At 40.2% G+C, this 13,130-nt stretch overlaps 1 protein-coding gene across 8 annotated transcripts in view; it reads left to right on the plus strand.

Moving 5' to 3' along the window:
• The window catches only part of ryr1a (ryanodine receptor 1a (skeletal)), a 56,930-nt gene that overhangs the window by 32,177 nt on the left and 11,623 nt on the right, over positions 1-13,130 (plus strand). For 3 of the 8 annotated variants that reach the window (XM_053686590.1, XM_053686591.1, XM_053686592.1), the window contains 13 exons: positions 3,957-4,127; positions 4,322-4,381; positions 5,526-5,660; positions 5,754-5,866; positions 5,947-6,043; positions 6,130-6,236; positions 6,346-6,397; positions 7,197-7,289; positions 9,614-9,713; positions 10,128-10,207; positions 10,356-10,432; positions 12,400-12,473; positions 13,126-13,130. The exon at positions 13,126-13,130 is cut by the window's right edge and continues 13 nt beyond it. In XM_053686590.1, the coding sequence (XP_053542565.1) occupies positions 3,957-4,127; positions 4,322-4,381; positions 5,526-5,660; positions 5,754-5,866; positions 5,947-6,043; positions 6,130-6,236; positions 6,346-6,397; positions 7,197-7,289; positions 9,614-9,713; positions 10,128-10,207; positions 10,356-10,432; positions 12,400-12,473; positions 13,126-13,130 (1,164 nt within the window). The remainder of the gene's footprint in view (positions 1-3,956; positions 4,128-4,321; positions 4,382-5,525; positions 5,661-5,753; positions 5,867-5,946; positions 6,044-6,129; positions 6,237-6,345; positions 6,398-7,196; positions 7,290-9,613; positions 9,714-10,127; positions 10,208-10,355; positions 10,433-12,399; positions 12,474-13,125) is intronic. The other 5 variants (XM_053686594.1, XM_053686595.1, XM_053686596.1 and 2 more) reach the window with 3 other exon arrangements.

Genomic DNA, 13,130 nt, shown 5'->3' on the forward strand with positions numbered 1-13,130 from the left:
TTATTTTTCTGGCGAAACCTGATTCAAATCCGTTTCAGTTGAGCCGGTCCAGAAAACCAACTCTAGTGTTATATAAATTGATATTTTTGGATGATTAGCAGTTCTGGCTAAAATGAAACGTGATTGGTCCCAATTCCGGACAGTTGGCTTGTTGGCTGTTTGTTCTGTAGATTGCTATGCAGCTTCCTTGGCACAAGGGGGCGACAATCAGAGTCTTGTCTGTTCCTCTGCTCGTTCTAACGATTATTATGGCTTTTAATCTCCAAATAACTGCAGAGTCTCTCCCCATCCTTCCCCTTTTAACCCATGACCCCTAATGCAATCAAGAATAACTGATTGAAAATGGGATTGTGGAAAAAAAGGGATGATCCTCTTCACATTTAAATTAGCAGCACCCTACTGACAGTCACTCCTTTTCTTTTTCTGTAGTCATCAAATGATGTGTCAGAAGCAGGAAAAGTTCAAAAGTGCGCTTGGGAGGATGTACAAGCGATGAGGTGTGGGTCTTTCAGATCGTCTTTCATAGTGATTCACTGACCCGAGCATTCTTGATATTAGTTTACTTTCATTCTTTAGCAAGCGAGCGCACGGGAACACAGAAACCGAACCCTCAGGATCTCGTTATAAATCTGAGGTTAAAGGTTAAAGCCCCAGGTGAAAGCAGTAATCATCAGAAGATTAAGAGGTTGATTATTGTAGGCTGTAAGTGGTCCTGGTTAAGGTCAGGAGCAGGGTTACTGCTCATAGCTTTAACTGTAAATCACTCTTACTCATTAGAATAAGTATGAATTGTACACACTGGACACTTTTTGTCTATTCGAACAATAGAAACCTCAGGAACTGTTCCTGACCCTGTAGAGAAGGTGTAGGTGAGCGTCAGTAAAGGCTGTCTTTATTGCACGTAGTAATAAATCAGTATGTCAGTATTTCTGTGCATCAGATACAGCATGCATGCTTTGTGTTTTCTGTGAGTGTGACGTGTTTCATCTTCATCATGTACTGACCGCATTAACACACCGACTCACCTGCATGCGTAATTCCCCCTAGACGTGTCTCTTTGCACGTTTTTCCTGATCTATACAGGAGCATATCAAATATAAATAGCTCCTGTTGTCCTCCACTTTTGTCTCTCCTGCATTCAGCCTCTTTCCCTTGTCCATCCTGGTGACAAGTGATGATAAATGATTTCCTCTTCCCTCCCATTAGTGATCCTGGAATTGTTAAAAAAAAAGAAAAAAAAAAAAAAAAGCTCTAAAAGAGCTCTGCATTGAATAGAATTCTGAATGGGATTAAGAGATGTATGGGATGAACGCAGGATTGAGAGCAGGCGCTGTCACAGAGCTCAGAGCCACTGATGGAGCGAAGTGTTTAGGCGAGTTTGTTTTATTTTAATCGTTGCTTTGAAGTATAATTTTATTTACACGCCATAACAACGTCCTTTCAGTGAGATTAGAGAGGTGTTTTTTATTTTTATTTTTGTTGGATAATTTATAATAATTTTCTCAATTTAGGGATCAGCTTCTGATGATTTTCCTTTTTTTTTCCTTTTTTTTTTTTTTTTTAGGTTTTTGATCATTTATTTAAAACTTGAACATTTACTGTATATGTTTTTTGATATTTGATCTTATTATTGAAATTATCCTTACGATTCTTTTATTCGAGCTATGTAACTGTTTCTCAGCTAAAATGTCAGATATGCTCCTCTGGTTCCAGCCCTGAATTTACCATTTAACACACTTTTTCCCTCCATTTTCTTTCCTGCCACTAAGTCGCAGTAGTTGTTTAGAGACTTTTAGTGCATCCCAAATCACACACGTGTGTACTATTCTACGCCATTTTGTAGTATAAATAATGTGATTAGTGTGTTCACACGGAAAACCCCCCAAAAAACAAAGGGTACTCATTCAACCCAAAAATAGAAAGTGTGGAACGATGGACACTTTGTGTACTCAACAGTCGCAATGAAATGTACCAGTTCATTTTTCTTATCTGTTTGGTTATTTCGCTAATGCTAGCGTCATCACATTACGTGATGTAATTTGTAAGTGTATAGTGTGTAGTATAAGTGTATAGAGTATAGTATAAGGGTATAGTGTATAGTATAAGTGTATAGTGTATATTATAAGGGTATAGTATAAGGGTATAGTGTATAGTTTATATTATAAGGGTATAGTATAAGTGTATAGGGTATAGTGTATAGTGTATATTATAAGGGTATAGTGTATAGTATAAGTGTATTGTATAAGGGTATAGTGTATAGTATAAGTGTATTGTATAAGGGTATAGTGTATAGTATAAGGGTATAGTGTATTGTATAAGGGTATAATGTATATTATAAGGGTATAGGGTATAGTATAAGTGCATAGTGTATATTATAAGGGTATAGTGTATAGTATAAGTGTATAGTTTATATTATAAGGGTATAGTGTATAGTATAAGGGTATAGGGTATAGTATAAGGGTATAGGGTATAGCATAAGTGTATAGTGTATATTATAAGGGTATAGTGTATAGTATAAGGGTATAGCATAAGTGTATAGTGTATATTATAAGGGTATAGTGTATTATAAGTGTATATTATAAGTATTAGTGTATAGTATAAGTGTATAGGGTATAGTGTATAGTACAAGTTTATAGTATAAGTGTATATTATAAATGCATGGGGTATAGTGTTTAGTATAAGGGTATAGTGTATAGTATAAGTGTATAGTGTATATTATAAGGATATAGTATAAGTGTATAGGGTATAGTGTATAGTACAAGTGTATATTATAAGGGTATAGTGTATAGTATAAGCGTATAGTGTATGGTATAAGTGTATAGTGTATAACATAAGGGTTTAGTGTATAGTATAAGTGTATATTGTATGGTTTAAGGGTATAGTGTATGGTACAAGGGTATAGTGTATAGTATAAGTGTATAGTATAAGGGTATAGTGTATAGGTTAAGTATATAGTGTATAGTATGTGTATATTGTATAGTTTAAGGGTATACTGTATAGGATAAGGGTAGAGTGTATAGTATAACTATAGTATGTATATAGGGTATAGTGTATATTTTAAGTGTATAGTGCATGATATGTCATTTGAGACACACTATTAGATTTGTGACAGATTATTTACAGCCACTGTATCTATCCATTCTTAGTATGTACTAGAATTAGAGACTGCACAGTGCCACTTTCTCTCTTCTGATTTCGACACTGATGCAGAAGCCTTGAGTATCGGTCCATATCCATACCCACCCAAATTCATCTGGTATATTTTTTAAACGACTAAAGCTTTAAAATGAAATATTCACTGAAATGCTTAACTTTTACACACAGCAAAATCAGTTCAGTTGCAAATATAATAAAGTACAAAATGTAAATGTAATAAAAATCAATCCTAACAAAAGAAATGCTATCAAGTGTCTTTATGTTATATAATGTTTCCAGTAACCAAAAAAAAAATTCTAAATTCAATTCCAAACTTTTCCATTTGTTACTGGATAAAATTCATTGTTTTTTTCCTCCATTACTCCATTCTGAGTCCTGGGTAACGTCTCTGTGCCAGCTCTGCTTAGAATATAGTATTGTAGAGATAGTGTAGAGGAAGTGAATGAATTAATTGGTAAATTAATGATGAAAAATGTTCCGAAAGTCATATATAAGAAGTCTGAGGTCAGCTGTAGCGTTGTGGCTCTGAGGTGTGAGGCAGGAAGTGTTGGACTGAAGATCTGCTGAAACTGCTCCAGTATTTAGAAGTTTGAGTTCTGGAATTGTGTTCTGCTTTGAGTTTGCTTTATTAAAGGCAGTTTTTTTTTTTTTTTTGGTGCCATGACTCTGTACAAGTCTGAGATTTTATGTCTTTTGCCACGAGTCTTTGAGATCTGTCCCATTTTCATGAGGAAAAAAATCTGCTTCTCTGTGTTCTGTTTTATGTCCTGTATTGTTATTTTTTTAAAATATCGCCCCAGGCTGGTGGCTCTGATGTAGAACGTACTAAGAAGAAGAGGCGAGGGGACCGTTACTCTGTGCAGACCTCTCTGATCGTGGCCGCTCTGAAGAAGATGCTCCCTATCGGTCTCAACATGTGCTCTCCGGCCGATCATGAGCTCATTAACCTCGCCAAGTTCCGCTACTCTCTGGTACAGTCGCCACAGAAACCAGACAGTTCACCTGTAGTAATGTTCCTCTGTGTTCCTTCAGTCTGCAGGATGAGAAGTGTGTCTGTCACCGTGTACTGCAGTGTGTCCGCTCTCCCGACGATCTGTGTTCTTCTCTGTGTAAAACCTGCACTGTCATAAACATCAATAACCTGCTCGTGTGCTTCTATTAACAGAAAGACACGGATGAAGAGGTGAGAGAGTTCCTACAGAACAACCTGCATCTTCAGGGAAAGGTGACCGCGTCGCCTTCCTTTCTGTCTCTCTCTCTCTCTCTTTATTTTCTGTAAAATTCTTTTTGTTCTGCTCTGTCTCACAATCTCTCTCTCTCTGTCTCACAATCTCTCTCTCTGTCTCACAATCTCTCTCTCTCTGTCTCACAATCTCTCTCTCTGTCTCACAATCTCTCTCTCTCTGTCTCACAATCTCTCTCTCTCTGTCTCACAATCTCTCTCTCTGTCTCACAATCTCTCTCTCTCTGTCTCACAATCTCTCTCTCTGTCTCACAATCTCTCTCTGTCTCACAATCTCTCTCTCTGTCTCACAATCTCTCTCTCTGTCTCACAATCTCTCTCTGTCTCACAATCTCTCTCTCTGTCTCACAATCTCTCTCTCTGTCTCACAATCTCTCTCTCTCTGTCTCACAATCTCTCTCTCTGTCTCACAATCTCTCTCTGTCTCACAATCTCTCTCTGTCTCACAATCTCTCTCTCTGTCTCACAATCTCTCTCTCTGTCTCACAATCTCTCTCTCTGTCTCACAATCTCTCTCTGTCTCACAATCTCTCTCTGTCTCACAATCTCTCTCTCTGTCTCACAATCTCTCTCTGTCTCTCTCTGTGTCTCACAATCTCTCTCTTTGTCTCACAATCTCTCTCTCTGTGTCTCTCTCTGTCTCACAATCTCTCTCTCTGTCTCACAATCTCTCTCTCTCTCTCTGTCTCACAATCTCTCTCTCTGTCTCACAATCTCTCTCTGTCTCTCTCTCTGTCTCACAATCTCTCTCTCGGTCTCTCTCTCTCTCTCTGTCTCACAATCTCTCTCTCTGTCTCTCTCTCTGTCTCACAATCTCTGTCTCTCTCTGTCTCATAATCTCTCTCTGTGTCTCACAATCTCTCTCTGTGTCTCACAATCGCTCTCTCTGTCTCACAATCGCTCTCTCTGTCTCACAATCTCTTTCTCTCTCTGTCTCACAATCTCTTTCTCTCTCTGTCTCACAATCTCTCTCTGTGTCTCACAATCTCTCTCTCTCTCTGTCTCACAATCTCTCTCTCTCTCTCTGTCTCACAATGTCTCTCTGTCTCTCTCTCTCTGTCTCTCTCACTGTATAAAAGATTGTAAAAGTCAAGTCTCTGTCTCTAAATCTCTCTCTGTCTCTCAGGTGGAGAATCCCTCCATGCGTTGGCAGATGGCTCTGTATAAGATGATGGCAGGAAAGGCGGAGGATGCCGACGCTCCAGAGAAAGTGGTGAAAAGAGTACAGGAGGTTTCAGCAGTGCTTTACCACATCGAGGTGGTGAGTAACTCCACTTACGGACACGGTAAGCCCAACATGACCGTGCAGAAAGAACTAGAATGAAGTAAAGCTGTCTTTCTGTCTCTCTGTCAGACCGAGCATCCGTTCAAATCCAAAAAGATGGTTTGGCACAAACTGCTGTCCAAGCAGAGACGGCGTGCGGTGGTGGCCTGCTTCAGGATGACTCCGCTGTACAACCTGCCCAGGTCAGACTTCTGATAAACCATGCAGCATGTGTAAGACTTGCCGAAGCATAAAACGGGTCTAATTAGCGCTGCTGTTTCAGCCATCGAGCCTCTAACATGTTCCTCGATGGATATAAAAGAAACTGGCTCCACACCGAAGGCCTCGCTTTTGAAGACCGGATGATCGATGACTTATCAGTAAGCACAATTCTGTCACATTCCATCCTAAGCGACGAGCGCTTCCCAGCGTGTTTATTCTGTGTGTTCGCCGCTGCATTATACAGAAGGCGATGGAGGAAGAGGAGGAGGAAGAAGAGGAGAAAGAGACGAAGCCTGATCCTCTTCATCAGCTCATCCTTCACTTCAGCCGCACCGCTCTCACAGAGAAAAGGTGAGAGAGATGAAGTATTACGACACGTCGCTGCTTATCATTGATGAACATTCTGCACTGTTTTATTTACCCAAATGAAGGTTCACCAGTGACGTCTGTCTCTTCACAGCAAACTCGATATAGATTATTTGTACATGGCGTATGCTGACATCATGGCAAAGGTGGGAGTCATGTCCTTTTTCTCTTAGAAATGTTTTCGAATCTGTTTCAGGCCAATGAGAGGTGTGTAGTAAATCACTCCTGTATGTTTTCATGTCTTATTGCAGGTGCTGATACAGTGATGCAACGTATATATTCTAATCCTTAGCATTAGCTTAGCTATAATACTTTAGACTTGTTTAAGTGATTCGAGATACTCGTGAGATTGTAACATAAGGATGTTCGGAAGCTTAGGCTTCTTTCACGTGCACAGTGTGTTCCTGCGGTTCTTTAGTCAGACGAGAACACAGCAATCACGCTCGGGTCCGTGAGCGTCTGAGCTAGCCGCTTTCTAGCGAGAAAACGATTCGACTCTGAATCGAATCGATTCGAATCGACTCGACTCGACTGCAGGAAGTGAATCAAACATGCCATGTGCTTTTGTGTTTTCCTGTAGATTATTTTTGTAAGCTGCGAGACGTAAACCGTAAAAAAGAGAAACTGAACCCTGAACGAGAGAGACTTTTTTTAGCACTACATGTTCTCTGGGCTCGAGTGATTTTTCTTTTTTGCTGTTTGTGTGAAATCGCACCCTGGCATGATTTTTTGCACCAATAAAATTGTAGTAACCTGTGTTATAATGATTTCTAATTATCAGCGATGAACTTACACACTCTAGATAAACCTGTTATGTTCAGAAACTCTTCATTAGGCTCTTATGAACCTGCCTGTGTTGAACCTGTGCTTGTTTACACGTGTGACACTTCAGAGCGAAAGTACACTGACTCGGGGTTTAGGTTGTGTCCTTTTTTTTTTGGTCAGAGCTGCCACATAGGTGAGGAGGATGAAGGTGGGGATGAAGATCAGGAGGGAGATGAAGAGGAAATGTCGTTTGAGGTGCGACAGTCAGAGACGGTATGAGTGGCCGAGGGAGGGGACACACAGCAGCGGTAGAGACCAGTGACATCATCATCGTCATCATCATCATCATCACGCCACTTATCTCTGACCACACATCCCTCATCTGTTTGTCTTACCCTCGCTTGCAGTTTTTCAGCTCAGCTGCATGTTTCTATCTCCATCTCTCTCTGCCTTTCTCTCTCTCTGCCTTTCTCTTTGTGTGCGCCTCTCTCTCTCTGTCTCTCTGTCTCTGTCACTCTCTTTGTGTCACTTTCTCTCTCTCTCTGTCTCTGTCTTTCTCTTTGTGTCTCTTTCTGTCTTTCTTTTTGTGGCTCTCTCTGTCTCTGTCTTTCTCTTTGTGTCTCTCTCTCTGTCTCTGTCTTTCTCTTTGTCTCTCTCTCTGTCTGTCTTTCTCTTTGTGTCTCTCTCTGTCTCTGTCTTTCTCTTTGTGTCTCTCTCTGTCTCTGTCTTTCTCTTTGTGTCTCTCTCTCTGTCTCTGTCTTTCTCTTTGTCTCTCTCTCTGTCTGTCTTTCTCTTTGTGTCTCTCTCTCTGTCTCTGTCTTTCTCTTTGTCTCTCTCTCTGTCTGTCTTTCTCTTTGTGTCTCTCTCTGTCTCTGTCTTTCTCTTTGTGTCTCTCTCTGTCTCTGTCTTTCTCTTTGTGTCTCTCTCCATCTCTGTCTTTCTCTTTGTGTCTCTCTCTGTCTCTGTCTTTGTGACTCTCTCTCTGTCTCTGTCTTTCTCTTTGTCTCTCTCTCTGTCTCTGTCTTTCTCTTTGTCTCTCTCTCTCTCTCCCTCTCTGTTTGAGAGATTGTGTGTCTTGATGCTTGTTGTCAGTGTATTTCACTGTGTGTGTGTGTGTGTGTGTGTGTGTGTGTGTGTGTGTGTGTGTGTGTGTTACATTCAAACCTGCAGTGTTCAGTGTGAACATGTTGGTGTTAATGTAACCCTGGTGAATGTGGTGATTTATCTTTGTGTGTGTGTGTGTGTGTGTAGCGTTGACTGTAAACATCACAAATTATACAAGAAAATATAAAACAAATGTAAAGTAATAATAAAACTATTGTTATACAATCATATATAGAATTATTTACAGTATAAAATTAATCTGTTAAAATAAACTAGTAATAAAATAACTTTTTAAATGGAAATATTATGAAAGTATCATTGGATGTGATAAAGATGCTTTATTATTATTATTATTATTATTATTATTATTGTTGTTGTTGTTGTTTACAGTGAGTGTGTGTAAATGGTGTGTGTGACGTGACTAGGTTGTGTTCTCTGCACTGTCCCTTTGTTTCTGTTCTGCATCTGGTGTGTTTGTCACATAGCCCTGGTAACACGCACACGCACACTCACACACACACACACACACACACACACACACACACACACACACACACACACAGAAAGTATTCACATTCAAGCACAGTTTGTGACACTTGTATGCAGCAACATTACTCACACACAAACACACACACTCACTCTCACACTTACACACACACTCACAGAAAGTGTTCATATTGAAGCACGGTACACTTGTATGCAGCAACATTACTCACACACACTCACACATACACTCACTCTCACACACTTACACACACACACACACACACACACACACACACACACACACACACACACACACACACACACACACCGTACAGCGAAGTGCATACACACTCACTGAATGAAAAGGTAACAGAGCAGCACTCACACACTCATGCACACTCAGTTACACACTCATGCACACACACTCACACACACACTCGCACACACTCACTCACATACACTCACACGTGCACACACAGACAGGCCAGGCATACGCGGGAGGGGGGAGATTTATTTGAAATTTGATTTCAAATAAACAGGGCTGCTACTAACTGTATGAACGTGAATATATAAATACCTAACGTCTAAATCTAATATTGAATAGATATGAATTTATTGAGTTTTTATTAATGTAGATAATTACAAGCTTAATCAGAGTAAGTGAAAGTGTGACTAAACATACTGAAAAGGAGAGCTGAGTGTGTGTGTGAGAGAGAGAGAGAGAGAGAGAGAGAGAGAGAATGTGTGAGTGGGCATGTGAGTAAGAGTTTCTCCGTGTGAGTGTGTGTGTGTGAGAGAGAGAGAGAGAGAGAATGTGTGAGTGGGCATGTGAGTAAGAGTTTCTCCGTGTGAGTGTGTGTGTGTGTGTGAGAGAGAGAGAGAATGTGTGAGTGGGCATGTGAGTAAGAGTTTCTGTGTGCGAGTGTGTGTGTGTGCGCGAGTGTGAGTGCGAGTGTGTGGTTAGCTGGGTGAGATGGTGGAGTTAATGATGCAGGTTGTTGCTGCAGGAGAAAGAGATGGAGAAACAGAGGCTCCTGTATCAGCAGTCTCGGCTTCATAATCGTGGAGCTGCGGAGATGGTGCTGCAGATGATCAGCGCGTGTAAAGGTCAACAACTTTAACTATGTACTCACTTTACCTTCACACGCTCTCTCTTCTCTCTCTATTCTCGTCCTCTCTTCTCTCTTCTCTCTCTCTCTCTTCTCTGTTTAAACTCACCTGAGTTTCTTCACTTTATTATTTTCATTCCTTACTGGTTGGACAGAAACCTTCCACACACACGAATGCAAGTCCACACTCATGTGATGAAACGCTGTAGAGCCTTAAATGAGTAGTTATATCAATGAGTAGTTATTATTAACGAGTAGTTATTGTAAATGAGTAGTTATTATCAATGAGTAGTTATTATTAACGAGTAGTTATTGTAAATGAATAAATAAGGTTCTGGATTGTCTGAAACCCGGATCAGTGTAAAACTTTACATCCTCCTTATTATAAATCTTTTCCTGTCCTCTGTTCCAGGTGAGACCGGCTGCATGGTGTCGTCCACTTTAAAGCTGGGAATCTCCATCCTGAACGGGGGAAACAGTGATGTGCAACAGGTCAGTGCACACACACACACACACACACACACACACACACACACACACACACACACACACACACACACACGCACACATTCTGATGTAGTGCTGTAAATATGATGTAAATCGTCTGTATTATTTTGACTGAACTGCGCTGTCTCTGTAGAAAATGCTGGACTATCTGAAGGACAAAAAGGACGTTGGCTTTTTCCTCAGTTTGCAGACTCTGATGCAGACCTGCTGGTATGATGTCATTACTGATTTACACCACGCCGCTGCTGAGTTCTGGATTGTGATTGGTCGTCAGGTGTTGATTAGTTTTCTATAACGGCGGCTCTGAGAGTTGCGCATCTGCACACCACAGCTTTATATTAATATTCTAATACATTATTGTTTCTATAGCAACGTGGACGTGTAGAGCAGACGCTCCATGTAAACAGAAGTGTGTGGAATCGTTGAATTTTTGTAAGGAGATGTTTATTTAACATGTAAGGAAGGAGTCTCCAGTGTCAGCGCTGTGTAACAATCAGAGGTGAAGCTGTAACTGTAAGTTGAGGACAGAGGAGTTTACACTTCTTTACTGTTTCTCACTGACACGACAAGCTGGATTTTAAACTTATTAACTTCAAGAGAGAGAATAGAGAGAGAGAATAAAGAGAGGGAATAGAGAGAGAATAAAGAGAGGAAATAGAGAGAGAATAAAGAGAGGAAATAGAGAGAGAATAAAGAGAGGAAATAGAGAGAGAATAAAGAGAGGAAATAGAGAGAGAATAAAGAGAGGAAATAGAGAGAGAATAAAGAGAGAGAATAAAGAGTGAATAGAGAGAGAGAATAAAGAGGGAATAGAGAGAGAATAAAGAGAGGAAAATAGAGGAAATAGAGAGAGAGAGAATAAAGAGAGGAAATAGAGAGAGAATAAAAAGAGGAAATGGAGAGAGAATAGAGAGAGGGAATAAAGAGAGAATAGAGAGAGAGAATGAAGAGAGGAAATAGAGAGAATAAAAAGAGGAAATAGAGAGAATAAAAAGAGGAAATAGAGAGAGAATAAAGAGAGAGAATAGAGAGAGAGAGAGAGAGAATAAACAGGAAATCGAGAGAATAAAGAGAGAAATAGAGAGGGAATAGAGAGAGAGAATAAAGAGAGGAAATAGAGAGAGAATAAAGAGAGGGAATAGAGAGAGAGAATAAAGAGGAAATAGAGAGAGAATAAAGAGAGGGAATAGAGAGAGAGAGAGAATAAAGAGAGGGAATAGAGAGAGAGAGAGCGAGAGAGAGAGAGAGAATAAAGAGAGGGAATAGAGAGAGGGAATAAAGAGAGGAAATAGAGAGAGAGAATAAAGAGAGGAAATAGAGAGAGAATAAAGAGAGGAAATAGAGAGAGAATAAAAAGAGGAAATAGAGAGAGAATAGAGAGAGAGAGAGAATAAACAGAGGAAATTGAGAGAATAAAGAGAGAAATAGAGAGGGAATAGAGAGAGAGAATAAAGAGAGGAAATAGAGAGAGAATAAAGAGAGGGAATAGAGAGAGAATAGAGAGAGAGAATAAAGAGAGGAAATATAGAGAGGGAATAAAGAGAGAGAATAGAGAGAGAGAATAAAGAGAGGGAATAGAGAGAGAGAATAAAGAGAGGGAATAGAGAGAGAGAATAAAGAGAGGGAATAGAGAGAGAGAATAAAGAGAGGAAATAGAGAGAGAATAGAGAGAGAGAATAAACAGGGAATAGAGAGAGGGCTTGGGAGGGAACGAGTGTTTATAGCTGCTGTAACGTAAGTGAGAACAGGAAGTAACTCGTTTCACCAACATTAAATGTAACTATAAACGGATAAAAAGGATGACGTTGTTCTTTAATAAATAAAATTGTAATTGTTGGTAAATTGCTGAGGTGTAAGAGGAATAAAACACTTGGGGACACCACTTCATCACACAACCCTGTCACTCTGTCACCCTGACAGTATTTTACTGCCTCTCTCTCTCTCTCTCTCTCACACACACACACACACACACACACACACACACACACACACACACACACACACACGGACCATGTAGAACCATGTAGGACCGTATTGGACCGTATAGGACCGCGTAGGACCGCGTAGGACCGCGTAGGACCGCGTAGGACCGTGTAGGACCTGTATAAAGCGTTAAATATCGCCCCAGCCGTGTGTATAATATAAACCATGTGATGTTTTTGTGTGTGACGTCACAGCGTGTTGGACCTGAACGCCTTTGAGAGACAGAATAAAGCTGAAGGTTTGGGCATGGTGTCAGAGGAAGGAACAAGTGAGTCACTTCCTGTTTACTACCCTGACAATGTTCTTTTACAGAGCAACACAGAGGATTAACCATTCTATTACTATAACAAACAATTAGCTAACTGAGCTCGTACGATAGGATTGTTGTAAAGATTTAAAGGCTGCGTACTGTATATTACTCTGGTTCCGATCCTGGAGCGCAGTGCAGAGAGTACGATATTAAACTTACATGTCACCCTCATTGCTTAATGGTTTATTATGATTATGATATTGTCATCATCTTTTAATCAGATATGCATTATTCGTGATTATTTAGAGCTACACAAGAGCAATAATGTTACCTTTTGAATATCACAGTAAATAACCAGCCTCATTACATCATTGTAATAAAGTCACATGATCTCATTTCTCATTTTGGTCTAATATCATATTTGTGACGTCGTCTGATATTGACCATGGAGTAATGATTATAATTCTTTTCCTCCCAGTCTCCTGTTTCACTCAACCCATTTTCTCTCCATTGCCACCATACCTTCCTTTTTTTATCCTCTCTCTCTCTCTCTCTCTCTCTCTCTCTCTCTCTCTCTCTCTCTCTCTCTCTCTCGCTCTCTCTCTCTCTCTCTCTCTCTCTCTCTCTCTCTCTCGCTCTCTCTCGATCTTCATCTCTGCTCGGGTGTCAGACATG

This window comes from Ictalurus punctatus, chromosome 16 (genome assembly GCF_001660625.3).
Source record: "Ictalurus punctatus breed USDA103 chromosome 16, Coco_2.0, whole genome shotgun sequence".
Classification (NCBI taxonomy): Eukaryota; Metazoa; Chordata; class Actinopteri; order Siluriformes; family Ictaluridae; genus Ictalurus; species Ictalurus punctatus.